Source organism: Podarcis vaucheri (assembly GCF_965113315.1).
Source record: "Podarcis vaucheri genome assembly, chromosome: 14".
NCBI classification, from domain to species: domain Eukaryota; kingdom Metazoa; phylum Chordata; class Lepidosauria; order Squamata; family Lacertidae; genus Podarcis; species Podarcis vaucheri.
This window is the reverse complement of record NC_138752.1, coordinates 7324793-7342787: the sequence shown is the minus strand read 5'-3', so window position 1 is coordinate 7342787 and position 17995 is coordinate 7324793. Positions and strand designations below refer to the sequence as shown.

The 17995-nt window shown below is 47.8% G+C and overlaps 3 protein-coding genes across 4 annotated transcripts; 2 read left to right on the top strand and 1 right to left on the bottom strand.

The window, feature by feature from the left end:
• The first annotated feature begins 5638 nt into the window (after positions 1–5638).
• LOC309518510 (rho guanine nucleotide exchange factor 11-like) lies at positions 5639–9011 on the top strand. The gene is made up of 3 exons (XM_082198898.1): positions 5639–5775; positions 7731–7894; positions 8686–9011. The coding sequence occupies exons 1-3, from the start codon at positions 5753–5755 to the stop codon at positions 8916–8918; spliced, it is 420 nt and encodes a 139-aa protein (XP_082055024.1). The 5' UTR covers positions 5639–5752; the 3' UTR covers positions 8919–9011.
• An 18-nt stretch (positions 9012–9029) lies between these two features.
• LOC309518512 (rho guanine nucleotide exchange factor 11-like) lies at positions 9030–12166 on the top strand. Of its 2 annotated transcripts, XM_082198901.1 has the most exons (4): positions 9040–9450; positions 9596–9721; positions 10280–10386; positions 12008–12166. In XM_082198901.1, the coding sequence occupies exons 1-4, from the start codon at positions 9388–9390 to the stop codon at positions 12075–12077; spliced, it is 366 nt and encodes a 121-aa protein (XP_082055027.1). In that variant the 5' UTR covers positions 9040–9387; the 3' UTR covers positions 12078–12166. The 2 variants fall into 2 exon arrangements, with proteins under 2 accessions (XP_082055026.1, XP_082055027.1); XM_082198900.1 differs by lacking the exon at positions 12008–12166 and having other exon boundaries at positions 9030–9450; positions 10280–11019.
• Positions 12167–13059: 893 nt separating this feature from the next.
• RSL24D1 (ribosomal L24 domain containing 1) lies at positions 13060–17770 on the bottom strand. The gene is made up of 6 exons (XM_082198826.1): positions 17614–17770; positions 16565–16678; positions 15648–15720; positions 15016–15079; positions 14304–14389; positions 13060–13412 (listed from the first exon to the last, which is right to left on the bottom strand). Exons 1-6 carry the CDS (start codon positions 17692–17694, stop codon positions 13339–13341), a joined length of 492 nt encoding a protein of 163 aa, XP_082054952.1. The 5' UTR covers positions 17695–17770; the 3' UTR covers positions 13060–13338.
• Between the last annotated feature and the right edge of the window lie 225 nt (positions 17771–17995).

The following is a 17995-nucleotide window of genomic DNA, read 5'->3' as shown; positions in this document are numbered from 1 at the left end:
GCACTCCGGTGCCACATCTCCTAAAGACGGCCCTGGTAGAAGCTGAAGCAGGGAGGAGAGAGCCAAGAGACAGAGATGAGGATTTAAATATGTAATGTTAGAGAATAATATGTTTAAAGTTAAAAATGAAAAGAAAGATGTTAAGTGATTGAGTTAATTTTATGAGAAAATTGGTTTTGGGAAACTGTTACAATGATAAACACTGAAAGTCAGCCAGGGGGATTCAAGGAAGTCACTCAACAATGTTACTAAGATTGGATTAAGTACAGTTAAGATGTATGTATGTATGTTTGTTTGTCTTTAAAAAATTGGAAAATCAATTAAAAAAAATTGAAAGAAAAAAAAGAGAGACAGAGATGAGTCTAGCAGTTGAAGAGTCACAGGTGTCTCTCCTGATGTGACAAGCTCCCCTCCCCGCTTGTTTCCCAGATCCAGAAGAGAACTGGAACAGGTGGAACAGCAGCAGGCTGCATGCAGGCGCAGTCTCTGATTGCTTGGAAGAAGCCTTGGAAAGGAGGGAACTTAAGACAGCTGTGGTGAGATGGGGACTTCCAGTTTCAGCAACTGATTCATGGGGCCAGACCTACTGGGAGTGAGCTGCTGTGCTCATTAGGCCTGACACTCAGCCAAGTTATGTGAAGATTGTGTTTTTGCTAATAAAGAGTTAACTCCAACTTTGACAGTGTGATTTACTGACGGTTCAGTACACACACCTGGATGAGGGGGCTGCCCTTAGGAGACCAGCATCTAGCCAGGCAGATGAAAGGAGAACTTCACTATACAGTTGGAATTATACTCATTGTTAAGCCAACAAGTCAAGGTTAAGTATTAGTTATATATCTGAACAGCTTAAGTGCTAAATCCCTTCTCAACATTCGTGTTTTGCATCTATCCTTCTTCCTTATACAAAGTCAGACTATTGGACCCCAATTTGGTGCCCTCCAACTGTTTTGGATTACAACTCCCATCAGCCCCAGCCAACATGATATGGGGCAATGGATGGCTCTGTAAACTAAAATCTGAAGAGAACCGGGTTGGTTTTGCCCACAAGGTCAGACGAGCTCTTCAGGGTCTCTGCCAGGAGTCTTGCACAGGGAGATGTTGGCAGCTGAACCTGAGTCCATGACTGCCAGTGAGCTGCGAAGGAAAGAGCTTGTCCCTTGAGCCGTTGACCTTTAACGTAACAGTGATAAAAGGCAAAGATGAGAATCATCAGCAAAGCATGGCATTCAACTGCAGGAGAGCTCACAACTCTTCTGCCTCCTACGCAGTGTCCTCACAATTTGTTTTTGAACCAAGAACTTGCTTTTCTGGTACGTGAGGAGCATTCACTTCATCTGTTTTAGTGAGTTACTATGTATTTGTAAAGGGGGAAGTGAATTTTTAATAGGCTCCAGAGAGACGCCTTGCATAGATCAGCTTTAATATTTAAATATACAACGGGTCTTATGATGAATCATGGCTAAAGGGACTGGCTGGGGAGACAAATGCTCTTTACTCATCTCGAACGCATTTCCAAGCCCACCATCCTTCACCCTGCTGCTTACAGACACAAGTATAAATTGCATGTCAGTTTAACACAAGGGGGGCAATTTGCATTCTATGACCAATTTACAATAGCAATAATCTATAAGCTCTTTTCTCTGGAAACAGAGCTCAGGAACATGGAAAGCTCCTTCCTCCCAGCTCAGTGCTATATTGTCTGCTATGACTGGTCTCATGCAGACCCCGTCACCAGGTTCTTTTAGCTGGATTGACCCTGCCTGGGGCCTTCTGCATGCCAAGGCAGCTGTTCTGCTGCTGAGCAGTAGTCCCTTTCCAGCTGGATCTTGAGGCCTTCTGCCAGATTTCTCAGTGTCAATCTGGTCCCAGGATCAGGTATCCCTTTGTAACTAGAGAGAGACAATTGGTGGCTACAGAACTGTGGCAGCCAACTACGGGAAAGCCATTAAGACAGAGCTTGCCAGGCCTAAGACTCTAGAACACATAGGCAAAGCACATTCCAGAATGCTGTGAAGAAGATGTTAGATCATAGCTGCGCGTTTATTATAGCAACTATGTTTTTGTTGCACTTCTGTGCTATGGGGCATTTCTGATATTCAAAGCAATATGTGCACATTCTCAGGCATCCTCACTACAATTTCCCCAAAGGTGATACACATTGGTTGGTTGGAATGGCATAGAACAAAACTTAGGTGTGCAAATGTAAAAGGCTACCTGTGTTTCGGTTTGAGAAGAAAGTGTGAAGTAGGTGGCTCTTTTTCATTAAAAGGTAATCAAGATCAAATGTCTCCCTCATCTTCCTCATCCATGGAGAAGGGCCGCATGGCTCAGCGGCAGAGCATGGGATAGCTCAGTCAGTGGAGCATGACACTCTTAATCTCAGGGTTGTGGGTTCAAGCCCCACATTGCAGGGGGTTGGACTAGATGACCCTCATGGTCCCTTCCGACTCTACAATTCTATGAGTCTCTGTTCTGCATGCAGAGGACCTACATTCAGTCTCTAGGGAGGGCTGTGGAAGATGCTTGCCTGAACCTTGGAGAGCAGCTGCCTGTCACTGTAGACAGTATTTGACTGGATGGATCCATGGTCTGGCTAGCATTACCAAGCTTTCTGTGTTCCATGCATAGTTCATGAAGCCAAGCACAGAAAGTTATTGGCTTTGGACACAGCCTAGGTGCCTTTCCATAGCAACATGAGAAGCAGGCGCTGAGGGGAGCTGTCCAGGTCATAACCATAAATTAAGTCCACACTGGAGGGAGCCTTTGTGGTCCCAAGAGTCAGCTGGCTGTCAAGAGTAAGGGTCAAGGTTTGTGCTGTGTGGATGCACTCCTCAGGCAGGCTGCCACCCCTCTTCCTCTGGTCCCTTGCTGTGCCTGGGAGGCCAAGCTGGACAAGCCTGATGTGGTGAGATGGAGGTGCCACCGCCATACAGAGGACTTCTTCACCATCTGTGATCCTTGTGAGCGAAGCCGTCGGGAGTCCCGTACTCCCAGTAGGGTCACCCAAGGCAGTGAGGTCAAAGGGGAGGAGCTGGACAAAGAATTATCCAAAAAGTCCTCAATGGCAGAACAGGCGGAAGATAACAAGCGGTATGTTGCAGAGGCAGGTGAAGGCTGCAGCAGATAAGAATCTACCGGTCGTCCTGATACTTATACCATTGGAATAGAGCCTTACTGCGAAGACTGTGTGATGGTTTATGTGCACCGATCTCCACATACAAAACAAATTCAGGCACAGGCATCTTCCAAAAACCGATCCCAGACTTAGTGTATGCAGATGGGGACAATAGTGTCAGCCGCTGCAGCCTAGAACTCTGCAAGCGATGGCGCAGCCTGCAGGAGGAAAAGGTGCACATGGTGGAGATGCTGGGCGCTGAGCATCTCAACATGGTCTTTGACAATTGCACCCTCAACTGCCTTCCCAGGGTCTTTGTGAAACTAATCTCAGGATTGGGTATTGGGTGTGCCTTATCTCCGTCAGTTAATGTGTGGACCCTGCAAGGCACCATGCAATGCAAGGGCTAGGGTTTTGCATGCTAGGCTCGGATGGCTGCTTTTGAACGGTAGATCATAACACAATGTTTTTTCAACTCAATAATTTTTTTAAAAAATTTTATTTTATGTGTTGGAGATAAACGGCCTCGGCCCAGTATACCTGAAGGAGTGTCTCCACCCCCATCGTTCTGCCCGGACGCTGAGGTCCAGCGCCGAGGGCCTTCTGGCGGTTCCCTCATTGCAAGAAGCAAAGCTACAGGGAACCAGGCAGAGGGCCTTCTCGGTAATGGCGCCCGCCCTGTGGAACGCCCTCCCATCAGATGTCAAAATGATAAACAACTACCTGACATTCAGAAGACATCTTAAGGGAATTTTTTAATGTATGATATTTTAGTGTTTTTTGGTTTCTATGGAAGCCGCCCAGAGTGGCTGGGGAAACCCAGCCAGATGGGCGGGGTACAAATAATAAATTATTATTATTATTAAAGATCCTGTACATTGTCCGTTCCCTTGCGCATTGTTTCCTCACAACCGTCTGGTGAGGTGGGTTAGGCTGAGAAGTTGTAATAATAATAATAATAATAATAATAATAATAATAATAATAATAATAATAATAAATTTTATTTATATCCCGCCCTCCCCAGCCGAAGCCGGGCTCAGGGCGGCTAACAACACTAAAATAGTGCAACATTATAAAAACATCATAAGAATTAATTAAAATCAGAATTGATGGCAACCATAAACTAAAGTATTGTAAAGATTGCCAAAGGAGGGAGTCAGGCTGTACCTTAACCAAAGGCCTGGTGGAACAGCTCTGTCTTGCAGGCCCTGCGGAAAGATGTCAAGTCCTGCAGGGCCCTTGTCTCTTGTGACAGAGCATTCCACCAGGTTGGAGCCGCAGCTCAAAGTGACCATGTGAGCTTTACAAAGGAGCTGGAATTTGAACCTGGCACCTGAGTGTGTTGGGCGGGGGGGGGGGGGGAGCAACACTGAGCTTGCACAATCTTCCTTGGTGTCAGAATTGGAACGCTAAAAGCAGGTAGACTCAAGTTCCAGAAGGCACAAAACACTACAACCTGATTTTTGCGGGCTTCATTGTGTGGGGACTACAGTGTTGTGTTCAAAAGTCTGGTTTTGTACATTTTTCAGATGAAGCCAAATTTCTTCCATACCATCACCTCCATGAATTGGGGGCGGGGCGCGGGTTGTGTGTGTGCAAATTAACGGTTCAGCTCAGGTGCCAAATTGTCTTGGGCCGGCCCTGTTCCAAAGCATTACTAATTCCAATTGTGAAGGCAAAGTATTGCAACCACGGCTAGTAGTCGCTGTTTGCCTTCTCCTTCATTGTCTGATCCTCCTTTAAAACCATCCAAGTTGTTAATACACTGCGGTGTCCAGACCAGACTAGGACCCAGGTGTCCAGGGTTCAAGTCCCCTCTTGGCTATCAAGCTCCCTGGCTGACCTTGGACCAGGTTTCGGGCTCTCAGCCTAGCCCACCCCACAGGGTGATTGTGAGGATAATTTGGAGAGAGGCATTGCATCTTGTGTACCACTTTGAGTTCCTCGTAGAAAAGATGCAGTTTTCATGTAATAATACAATAAAGCACCAAGAAAGGCCTCTAGGTGCACAAACATGTTTTAAAAAGATGCCTGGAGGTGGCGAATGTGGGTGAGCACCCAGGCAGAGAGAGAAGGTGGCTCCATAATACAATGAAGCCCCCCCCCAAAAAAAAATTAAAGATCTAATACACCATGACTAAATGATGGACCACTAGCCAGCCAACACCTGGGCAAACAGGTGAGTTTTAAGGAGGTGCCAGAAACTGGACCACAGTCCTGGCCTGCCTTATTTTCTCGATTATCCAGAGGAATGCAAAGCTGGGAGGGTTTGGGGAAACCCTTAAGGAGAGCCTAGATCCAGCTGCCTGAGCCTTCTGCTTGGGGGTAAATGCAGGGCTGGGCCAGACGCTTGGCAGCTTCCTGAAGTCGTCCAGTGGTGCCCTGGGCCTGGCAGAGAGAGCCTTCCTGGAGCCCGGAGCCCATTGGCTCCAGTCCCTGGCCAGGCTCTGACCTCACAACCAGCTGGGGAATCCTGGGGAATGTTTTGTTTCCTAGGAGGCCAGGTGAGTTCTAGGATCCCTGGATCAGTTGAAAGCCAGTTGGATCAGTTAGCAGCCCATAAAGCAGCGATCCTCCTTTTGTGGTCTTGAAAGCCTTTTGTGGTCTTTCTGGCTCTGAAGATCTTTTTCATAATGCGCCACTGGTGGCGTAGAAGGTAAAGTCATGGGAAAGGGGGGAGGCATCCTGAAGATTTGTGCCCCCACCACATGCCTAGTTTTTAAAGATGGTCCGGGGAGTTTTCTGATGAATTTTCTGAGTTTCCTTTTTTGTCACCATACAAATTGCAACAGAATTGCAACAGTTGGAGTCCCGTAGCAACATTTGGAGGGAACCAGGTTTGGGGAGGCTTGATGGAGAAATCAGGGTACCGTATTTTTCATCCCATAGGACGCTCCATCCCATAGGGCGCACCTATTTTTTTTGGGGGGGGGGAATAAAGGAAATTTGTTTCCCTTTATTTCCCCCCCCCCCAAAGCAGATCAGGGAAACCGAACCAGGTCGAGGAACAGCGGGATGGCGGCGCTGCGCCTCCCTGCTGTCCGCCGAGCTTGTGGGGCTGGCCGATGTCTGCCCGGTGCGAGGGGCGCTCTGCTTCAAGGCGCCCCGCCCGCCGGGCGGCAGGCTGCTATCCGCAGCGTGGGGAGCCCTGCGGGACCTCCCGCAGGGCTGCCTAGGCTGCGGATGTGTTCCTGAAGCGCCGGGCGCTCTGCTTTCAGGGCACCCGACGCTCCGGGAAGCAGGCTGCTATCTGCAGCCTAGACAGCCCTGCAGGAACTCCCACAGGGCTGCCTAGGCTGCGGATGTCTTCCTGAAGCCTGGAGAGCGAGAGGGGTCAGTGCGCACCGACCCCTCTCGCTCTCCAAGCTTCAGCGAAAGCCTGCATTCGCCCCATAGGACACACCCAGATTTCCCCTTCATTTTTGGAGGGGGAAAAGTGCGTTCTATAGGGCAAAAAATACAGTAATTTAGCATCGTGACACTGGGTGACTGGCCAGGGGTTTATCCTGGCTCTGATCAGGAGTATCCAGAATCAGCCACTCGCTGTCCAGTGTGGAAGGTGGAGCAGAGGACCTTGTTAGTTAGCCCTGGGGATCAGCTCTGCACTCTTTGCAAAATAAGAAGTAACTGGGGGCGCCTTTTGTCTCTTTAAAAAGTTGTAGTGACTTGGCACAGAATTAGTTAGGTGTGGTTTTTAAATTTTTATTTATAATTTTCATTTATATTACAACAATAGTTCAACTATATTTCTAACATTTCCAACCTCAACTTCCTTCCCCCTCTTTCTGTGGTTCCTTATATTTATTTTCACATTTTCTGCATACTCCAAATTATCCTAACTCATTCTTTTAATCATCTGTTTTCATATATATTTTTGAAACTGCAAGTTTTTGCAATAATCCCGCCAATGTTTTAATCCGTTTACAGTTTATTTGTAAATATTCAATAAACCATTTCCATTCCATTATAAAAAAGTTTAGTGTCTTATTCTTCTTATTCTTTAGTTTCTTATTCTTCTGGTAAGCTTCGCCATTTCTGTATAATCCATTAGTTTTTACTATCTATTCTTCTTTCATCGGGACATCTAGTTCTTTCCATTCTTGCAGCTGTAGCTGCATATATAAATACATTTCTATACTGTTTAGGTAGTTCTGATCCTATAATTCCCAAGAGAAAAGCTTCTGGTTTTCTTACAAATGTTATCTTAAACATCTTTTCAATTCATTATATATCATTTCCCAGTAAGCTTTGACCTTATTACAAGACCACCACATGTGAAAAAAACGAACCTTCTTTCTCTTTACACTTCCAACACTTATTCGCTTTTGATTCATACATTTTTGCCAGTCTGCTAAGTGTTAAATACCATCTATATAACATTTTTCATATAATTTTCTCTTATACCATAGCAAGTTGTAAATTTTATATCCGTATTCCACAATCGTTCTCATGCTTCCGTTTCTATGTTATGACCAATATCTATTGTCCAACGTATTGTTGAAGATTTCACTTGTTCATCCTTTGTTTCCCGTTCCAATAACATCTTTTGCATTGTAGTCATCACTTTAATGTTACAGTCTAACAGATCTTTGCTTCTCCCTTCTTCCACAGAACAGCCAGAGTCTCAGATGGGAGAGCCAAGCCGGACCCCTCCCTCCCCTCAGAGCTGGAGGAAGTCTTTCATTACGAGGGCAGCCTGTGGAAAGAGACGGCCGGCCACAACATCGCTGGCTCTCTTCCCGCACAGGAGGTCCTCTGGCAGGAAGCCATTCATGGTGAGGAGGGTCTTTCTGTGGCTCTTACCTCAGGTCTCCCTCAGAAATATTAGGCAAGGGAGTCCAGGGGGATCTTCACTTTGGTAAAGCATGGGGAGGGAGAGCGTGCCTGGGAGATCGGCTGGGAAGTGGGTCTTCTCCCTCCCAAGGGTAGCCTGGAACTTTTGAGTTCTCAAAAATGGCCAGGAGATCATTTTTCTCCAAACAAGACCCAGAATGACAGTGGTGCTCTCAAATTCCAGTGCCCAAATTCGGGCTCTCAAATTCCAGTGCCATCCTGTGCAACTCCCACCCACAAGGCCCACTGCCGCCTCTCGTGCTCTGTTCCAAAGCACTGTTTTGGCACTCCCTGCAGTACAGTGCCCAGTGCAGCCACACCAGTCACGCCGCCCTAAAACTGCCAGAGCCATGGGGTGCTTCCTGGTGTCCAGGCTGGCAAATGGCCACAGCTCAGCGGTGGAGCCCTTGCCTTGCCTGCATGAGCCCCAAGTGCAGTGGCATCTCCAGGAAGGCCTGGGAAGGAGGGACCCCTGCCTGAGGCGCTGGACAGCCACCTGCCAGTCAGCATGGAGGTCACTTTGGGCCAGGAGGACCAACTCCTTGGCACCCCACCAATGGCCACTCTTTGGGCTTTGCTCCCAGTTCAGGAGGAGAGCAGGATCCATCTCTCCTTGCCAGGCAGAGCCCAAGTCTTTTTTGAAAGAACAGCCCGTTTTAGCTGCCTCTCTTCCAGACCCTGCTGGGATGTGGCCTCTACCTGATGTTCTTCCCCATCTACCCTCTTTGCACAGAGCTGTTTATGACGGAGGCCTCCCACCTGAGCTCCCTGCGTATTGTGGCCGTGCTCTTCTATCAGCGGCTCCATACAGAAAAGCTCCTTTCGCAGGAGGAGCTGACCCTCATCTTCCCCGACCTAAGAGAACTGATTAAGATCCGTGGTAAGTCTGCTTCCCCTCCAGACTGTGGCTGGCCCAGGCCTCCGCTTCTTCCTGGGTGGGTCAGGGGCAGAGGGAGAAGGGACTAAAAGGAAAGCACAGCATCCAAAGAGCTCTGCAGCAGGATCAGGCCCAAGGGGCCCAGCCACACCTGCAGCCTTTTTTCAGAGGGGGCCACAAGCAGCAGGAGCGCAAGCCCAATGCCCCCCCCCCGGAACGGGGATTGTGTAGAGGCGTCCACTGCCTTGGGCAGGGAGGATGGAGGGGGCAGCCAGTTGCTGGCTCTGAGCCTAACCTTCCTCGTAGGGTTGTTGTGAGGATTAATTGAGGAGGGAATCCATGGACAGCCTCTTGAGCTCCTTGTAGGGTAAGGTGGGGTGTAAATGACATAAACAAATGAGACGCCTGGTCTCTCCACCACTGAGAAAGTGGTATTAAAAAAAGAGCAGGCCGTCTCCGTCCCCCTCCTGTCCCTGCTGGGGTTATTCTTTATTCCCCCACTCCCATTGCCTTGCTCAACCTCCCCTCCCGTGTTTCTTCCCTTCTCTGTCGGGGAAGATGAGGGATCTGCAGGAGGAAGGGCCCCTCATTGGGGAGATCGGGGACCTCCTGCTTTCCCAGGTAAGGATCCCAGAGCAGGGCGGAGAGGCTGGCGGCAACTGAGAGGGGGCTGCCTGTGGGTCTCCAGTGGACTGGGGCCCTTGAGTTCCTGATGCTCACCATTTGTGTTTCCTCTTCCTCTGCCCCCTTCCTGCCTTCCCCCCAGTTTGGTGTGGCTGCACCTGAGGAGTTCCGGCAGTCTGTCCTGAAATGCAGCTTGCAGCAGGCCAGGGCCCTGGAGATCCTTCAGGAGAAGCAGCAGAGGGATGTTCGGTTCAGGCATGTCATCCAGGTAAGCTGTGTGAGAAGAGGAGGCTGAGCTCACGGAAGGGGCCTTCTCAGCTGCTGGCTGGGCACTGTCTTTTCCATGCGAGGGGAGGGGCAGGAAGCCTGTCCTCTTCTCCCGGCTGTCTACTCCCTGGGCAAATGCAAAAGTGCAGAAGAACCAGCCAGGTGGTGTAGGTTAGGGGGTAAACTCTAGTTCCATGCCACCCCAATCTCCAGGTGGTGCGAGATTGCAGGGGTTCCCGGGGCTTCCTCTGGGTTTGGTGTCCTTGGAATGAGGAGCAACCTTCTGTCTCATAGCTGCCCCAAAGGAGAAGCCCCATAGCAAGCAGGAGCTGAGCAGCAAGGCTCACCCCACTGGTTTTGCTGCTTGTGACCCTGGAGGTGGCTGACTCTCTCTGGCGACCAGATACATGCTAATAATAATAATAATAATTTATTATTTGTACCCCGCCCATCTGGCTGGGTTTCCCCAGCCACTCTGGGCGGCTTCCATAGAAACCAAAAATACACTAAAATATCACACATTATGTTGTCTGTCTGCTTCCTTCTCTGCCATTCCCAGGAAATTGAGAGCAGCCCGGAATGCCACCACCAGTTTCCTGGATTGCGATCTGCAGCGCCTGGCCAGTTCCCCTCTGCTGCTGAATCAGATCATCCAGCACACCAACGGTATGTCTCTCTTTCTCCACGTCTTTGTGTGTTGGGTGCGGTGGGGAGGGTGTCCCAGGAAAGCTGCATCTCTCCATGACTCCATGTTGATGTGCTTCCTAATTTTGGGAGGTTGTGAGGTACATTGAGCCTGCCTTACTAGGGAAAGCCAGCACCCAGAGGGTGATGGGGCGGGGAGGGGGGAGAGACGATGGTGTCTGTTGCATTAGTGCCCCATGAGGCTGTGTCTGTAGGGCATAGGCGTTGTTCAGCAGACCACTTTCCGATCAGCAAACAAGGATCTGTTTGCCTTATGCATCTGAGTTGCTGATGCTCATCTGCAGTCTGGGTCCTCACGGGGTCTGTGTACATGGCTTGGAGCTGTTGGCTGAAGGTGTCAAAGTCGGCCAGCAGTGGACTCTCTTGTTGCAGCAAACTCCCTCTTTGACCGTCATGTGGCTGCCATACGTCCCCGGCCTCCACAATTGAGATATAGTCAATCTCTGCATCTCCTTTCATTCTCAGCCATTGTCAAATGAAGGCATATTCCGGAGCTGGTTGGGGCATTCTGGGATATAGAAGTATATTTGCCCGTATTTATAGATAATCCTATTTTGTGAGGATCTGTCTGCAGTGTTAATATTGTCCTCATCTAGGGCAGGGGTCTGCAACCTTTAAGACAAAAAGAGCCACTTGGCAGATGAAAGTGATGGACTACATGACACTGGCTGAGATGACTGGCAGAATCCGCGACCAGGGGAAGGAGACGGCGGAAGAAGAATGGAAGAAATTTAAAATCTATCTTAAGAACTATTATAAAGTTGATGAATGCTAAAATGCCGTGGTTTTGAGAAAGAAAGGGTTACAGCGATATAAGATTAGATTGAAGGAAAGATTAGGAAGACACATGTTTGATAGAATTATTTAGAAGTTGCTGAAAAATTTTGGACATTGGGATGCAGAAAGGGGAGGTATGGGGGAGTCTGAGGAACGAGGTCTATGAAAAAAAGGTTATGAAATTATACGTGTTTGTATGTCTTTTTATATGTTTGTATTGTTTAAAAAATTTTGTAAAACCAATAAAAAATTTATTTTTTTTTAAAAAAGAGCCACTTGGACCCGTTTCCGAAGAAAAAAAACCTGGGAGCCGCAAACCCGGGAAGGTGACGTCGGGACGGTGCGTGACTAACGCACGCACCGCCCCCATGCGACGTCACAGCCAGTACAGCGCCCGCCACAGTGGGGAGTGTCGGGGCGCACAATGCACCTCCTCCCCTCGCTAGTATCTGCCCCGGAGCCGCAGCAAAGGTGTAAAAGAGCTACATGCGGCTCCGGAGCCGCGGGTTGCAGACCCCTGATCTAGGGCAATAGCTTTACTTATTTCGGCATGATCCCACACCCATTCTCGCATTGAAATCCCCACGTAACAAAACCTCTGTAGGGAATGTTTCCTCAATACGTGTGGGTTTTTATACAAACACCAACCCCCCCCCCAAAAAAATACAAAAATGTAAAAATGTCTGTTGTTCCTATTACGTCATTGAAAAACCACACACCCAACCATTCCCCAAAGTTGTTTGGCATTCATTCGATTTAGAATCAGCTCTTTTAAGCTTTATTTTTATTTTTTTGCTGTTCTCAGAAATCCTAACCTTGATGGTGCCACTCAAACAAATGGGAATTTTCACTGCCTGAAAGCCTATCTATTTTGATGTTTTTGGAAGCTGGTTTGGCTTATGTGCTGACTTGTAGTTTTTTTATGTATTCTACTTAAAAACAAACAATAAAAAACAAATTGCTGAACTCTGTACTGAAAGAAGTTGAATTCTGTGACCTCAAAGTGCCTTTGCTGCATAAGTGTCAGAATCAGTGGTTCTGGTGGGTGGATGTGGTCAAGGAGAAACTGGCTCCTTTGCAGCAGCAGGAGGCTTTCAGGGTGAACATTTGTGGTGCCCTAAACCACAATCAACACCATAATATTGGATTCACCAATCACCTAAGCACTCATACACACACAATCACCTTTGGGTGGCTCAGACAATGGCTGTCACTTGTCAATAAATAGAAGGGAAGTCCACCTGCCAGGAAATAGAAAGGAACCCACCCACCATTGTCTTCCAGCAGGTCCTAGACAGTGGTGCCATTCCAAGGTCAAGTCCAAAGGAGGGACAGTCCAGTGCCATCTCCATCACACACACCCCTTTACCCAGGCCTGAACTGTGAGGGTAGCCTGACCTTTCTCTTCCCTCAATGCCTCTCGGTGAGGAGTGCAAGCATGAGAAACAGATCCAAGATTTATAGGCTCATAGATCTGTCTGTGAATGTGCTTCCATCCCTGAGCTCTCAGCCTTTTCACACACAAATCCTCCTCCCTTCAAGTCTTTGGTTTCAGCAGCCCAATAGCAGCTGTTACGTGTTGCTAGCATTAAACAGTTGAAAACCTTTGTTGATGTACTGCAAATCCACCAGTCGATCACAGCCTATCACCCACCCCCTCTAGCCTGTGGAAATATACTAGTACATGGCAGCTCCATGCAGGATATAGATGTGCCAATATTTCTTCTTTAAGCAGAATAAGACTGCATGCTGGATTTTATAAGTCCTAAGGGGCTACCTGCCAAGCATCACTTCACAAGCCATTTATGCCTTGACTGACGAGCTGGTTGCAACAAGTAGTTCAATTCCAGGCACACATGTCTCTCCTGCCCAATGCTTTATTTGATGCCCCATTCATCTCACTGGATTTGAATTAACAGAGTTGCATAAAAATCTAGTAAGAAACCATTCTCTTCAAGTCAACCATTTTACTCCCTCCGTCCCAGTTTTGGCACAGAGAGTCAATTTCAATGGGCTTCACGTCTTCTTCTCTGGCAGCTACACTCAGCGCGGCCAAAGCAGGAGAGAAAAAACAGGGTTGCTTCTCATGCTTTACAGACACAGAAATAAACAAATAGGCTCCAACAGAGATGCTCTCTAGGAGGCACCTTCCACCTCCATGGTGTCCTGTAACTGCTGAACCATCTTCTCTTCCAGCTCTTTGGATTTGCCTTGAAAAGAAATTAAAAATGCAAATTTTCAATTCCATAGTCCTCTGGAAAACATCAGACTGCAGAACTCCCTCTCCCTCAAGAGGTTTTGCTGTGGCCTCAACACTGAACATTTTTAAACAGCTTTAAAAACCCACCTTTTCTTAATTAAGTCTAATCCATATTTAACTGGCCTTTTTAATATAATTAAAATTTTGCTGCATTTGTCAGGATTATTTATGGATTTTTTTGCATTTTTTGTGATTTTATAGTACCATGATTTTATAGTATAGCATAGCATAGCATAGCATAGCATAGCATAGCATAGCATAGCATAGCATAGCATAGTATAGTATAGTATAGTATAGTATAGTATAGTATAGTATGGTATAGTATAGTATAATATAGTATAATATAGTATAGTATAGTATAGTATAGTGATTTTAATTAGTTCCGGAGGTCCATTCTTAACCCGAAACCGTTCTTAACCTGAGGCGTGCTTTCGCTAATGGGGCCTCCCGCTGCTGCCGGTGCGCGATTTCCGTTCTCATCCTGGGGCAAAGTTCGCAACCCGAGGCACTACTTCCGGGTTAGCGGAGTTTGTAACCCAAAGTGTTTGTAACCCGAAGCATTTGTAACCCGAAGTACCACTGTATTTACTTTGGGCAGACGAGGCCCCCAAAGGCAGCATACAAATAATTTTAATGAAGAAACCCCCCTGTGGAATTCTCAGGGAAGCCCCTCTGGCTTCTGATCTGGCTTAGCTTTGAGAGCTGGGAGAATGGAGCCAAAGGGCACAAGTCAACATGCAGCTCACATCAAGACTGGCCAACTGTTTTTAAGATACCCATTTCATATTACAAAAGGCTGCTTAGAAACAATACTCTTGACTTCCTGATCAGCCAGCCTCACCTGCATGGGGAGCCCGGAGAAGGTGGATGTTCTGCTTGACCTCCTTGATGTCTTGTGCTTTCTGAAGCTCCTTCCCCTTCTTTAATCTGGGGTGGGTGGGAGAGGAGAGATGAACAGGAACACTCTTATTGCAAAATCAATGAAAGTAAGAGTACAAGCAGATTTTAATAAATTGGAGCACACATTTCATGCCTGTCAAAAATAACTGAGATATCACTCACAAAAGTCCAGCTATTAGCAATGAAGAGGAAACCCATTTTAAAAAAACAAACAAAAAACACCTCTCACAGCAAAGCACGTGGTCATATTGGGTAATTCCGACAATTTTGACCTTGTAAGGCCAACCAAGACAGGAGTGCCTGGCGTGCTCTGGTTCATGGGGTCACGAAGACTAAATGACTAAACAACAACAACAACAAGGCCAAGCGCTTTTCCCACTTTCAACTGGTGGATCTTGTTCATTGATTTTGCCCCCAAAAACATCATGAGAAGCAAATTGTTCTTTCCAAATTTCTCCGGCATCTCAATGGACCCCAAGAGAACCAATTTGGGGGGGGGGCCTTCAGGGCAAACTGTAAATTTTGCCAATGGTGTTAAATAGCTCCACTCATCCCAACTGCAAAACGTTCGCGATTTTACAACATGCAGCTGGGGTCAAAGCCCTCCACCCTCAGCTGCTGCCTCAAAGGGAAAAGGGATTACTGCCACTCACCTGTTCATGATGAATTTGGCCTGCCGCCTTCTCTTGATCTCTTCTACTCTCTTCATTGCATCCACTGAAAAAGAAAGACATTGTAATATTAAAATTAACTGCATTTGAGCCATGACCTCACTAGTTGGTCTTGGACAGGTTCCCGTTCCACCTGCCAAGAGGGATAATACTGACTCATTTTACAGGGCTTTAATACAATTGAGCAACATAGGACTTTGAACAAATGAAATGTTTATATCACGTGCTATGGCCTTCTGCACATGTTCATCAGATGTTCAGTAATTGCATATTTGGGGTTATTGCTATTATTGGGTTATTGTTGTATTTACTTTATGTACTTTGTGGTTTTATATTCTGATTTTTCCTGTGAACCTCCCTGAGACCTGCAGGTATAGGGTGGTATATAAAGTCTAGTAGCAGTAGTAGTAGTAACAGCTATACTTGATAATTAGCTCAACTCCCATCCCATGATTCCATTTACACCATTAGAAAATGCTGACACAAATTTCACAGACACTTTTAAATTTCACACGCTGTGAACTGCTAAGTTATGCTGGTTTAAAACAACAAGTTGCTAACATTACTTGTGTTTTTTGAAATCCTGCCCCACCGCATATAGGAATTGAACATACCTGTCTTATTCCAAAGCTCTCGCTGGTATTTCACGGGTTCATTTCTCCGTTTCTCAAACTCAAATGAATTATCCTACATAGTTAAAAGCAGAATAATAAGTGTCAGACAACTAGGCTTCAAGCTGGTGCCCCAAACACCTGTCTTCCTTTTGAAACATTTTTCAAAAGAGGCAAGTCCAGCATAACATTTGCAAGTCCAGCACAGAACTCACAGCTGCTCAGAGCTGCAAGCCAAAGGCAAGAAAATGACTTACCTCCTCCTGAACTGCATGTATCACCACTCATCTCTAAGACCATAATCAACAACAAGTCCCTTTCACAGAAAAAGCAGCAAAAATGCCAACACAAAAAGGTCCAATCACCAACTTAAGTACATCCATAGTGGGTGGGTGTTGTGACTGTGATGCGATGTGATGTGGAGCATGGAGAATGCTCTGCAGTAACATCACTTTGGAAGATAAAGCATGGGCAAGTGGACCAAAGCTGAGTTCACCAAAAAGGAGGATCAGACCAAGTGAATCCAACTAGTCCAGCATTCCATTACCCACAATGCCAGAGATGTCCACAAATAGGACATGAAGGTATAATTGATGCTCCATAGAAGCTGATATCCAAAGAGACAACCTGCCTCTGAATGTGGAACATTATGAATAAAAGCTTCTAATAGTCCCCTCAAATCTCTTACGCCAGTGAAAATCAATACATCTTGGGGCAGCAGACTTGACTTTGTTTGTTCAAGTTACTCTGTCATTTCAGCAGCTGCTCCACAGCTACAGGCCAGCAGTGCAAGCTCAGTGACACTTCCGTGGCTCAAAACCTTTAAATAATAATTTTACAGCACTCCTAGAATCCCACTTGCTTGAATGGGGTTGGGGCACAGTGATGTGCCCAACAGCACCCCTGACTCGCACACTCACCACTGTCAATTCTTTCCCAGATGCTTTGCGGAAGGCTTTGGTCCATCTGACCTTCCTTGGATTCCGCTTCTTCTTGAAGTTTTTGTGGCATTTTGACTTGCAAAACCGAAACACCTGCAGGAAGAGAGAGCAAATAGAAAATGCTTCCCAGGTCAAAAAGATGTGCCTGGACCACAAAGGGGCCCTTTGGGTAGAGAGAGCCCAATGCCTGCTCCCCAAGGGGAGACAAGAAGGGGTCAATCTGGAGCTGCCCCATTCGAGAGACGGATAATAAAGTGGCATCTACTCCAGTGAGGGACCGCAGGCACACAGACCCAAGCTGGTTATCAGCCAACTGAGCCACACTTTTACAGCCAAGAATGCTCCCCACCCACCCAACGAGGAACAATCTAGGTTTCCCTCAATAATCTCTTTATCAACATTTATTGTGATGTTCAGATCCTGCCACAATCCAAGCAGCCTAGGAAACGGTGTTTACCCTGAAGGGCAGGAGTTCCCAAAGTTGCTTCTGGCATGTCACTACGTTACAGGAGAAAGCCAAGTGCAGAGCAAAACCTTCGGCTGGCACAACTGAGGTGTGTTAGAGACCCCTGCCGCCCCAGCAGTTTCTCCCAAGCTTGGGTCCCCAGTTATTCTTGGACTGCAACTCCCATCATTCCTAGCTTTCAGGAAGTTATAGAGCAACAACAACTGGGGACCCAAGTCTGAGAAACACAGCAACCCACTTTTAAGCAACAACAGACTTTTAGCAGATGGGGAAGCGAAATGAAAAGTGCGGGGGGTGGGTGAAGGGATGGTTCCTGGGCAGATGCGTGAATATCCCGCGATCCAATCGGGAAGCAACCGCAGCGGCCACACAGCCACGTCTGAATGCCCCATAAAGGGGGGACACGTATCATACGAGCCCTCGAGAGGCAGGCCGCTGTGGAGGAGCCCTAAGGATGGGCTGCGGGCGTGACGTCTCCACAGACCGACCCGCCCCCCCCCGCCACGTTGCCTGCCTGAGGAGAAGCGGCACTCTGCCCATGCTCAGAGGCGCCCTCACTCACCTTGCAGTCGTTGCGGACGAACTGGACCCCGTGGCCCGGGTAGACGGGGCCGGAGCAGAAGTAGCACTTCTCCACACGCATCGCAGCGCTTGGCGTGGAAGGGAAAGGGGAAAAAGGGAGAGTCCCCTTCCCCGGACCGGAAGTTCCGCTGACGCAATTTCCGGAGCACGCGGCTAGAGCGTCTCCCTGCCTTCTGCCTGTCTCCGGCCTTCTGCCGTTGCGCCGGGAGCGGAACGAGCACGCATGCGCGCCAAAGGGCCCGCCGGCTTCGGCGTTGCCTTTGCGGAGGCGCCTGCAGCGCCCCCTCTGCGCGGGAGGGGAAGGAAGGCGGTCGAGGCACCACCTGGTGGTCCTTGGGGGGCTGGAGAAGGGAGAGAGCCTC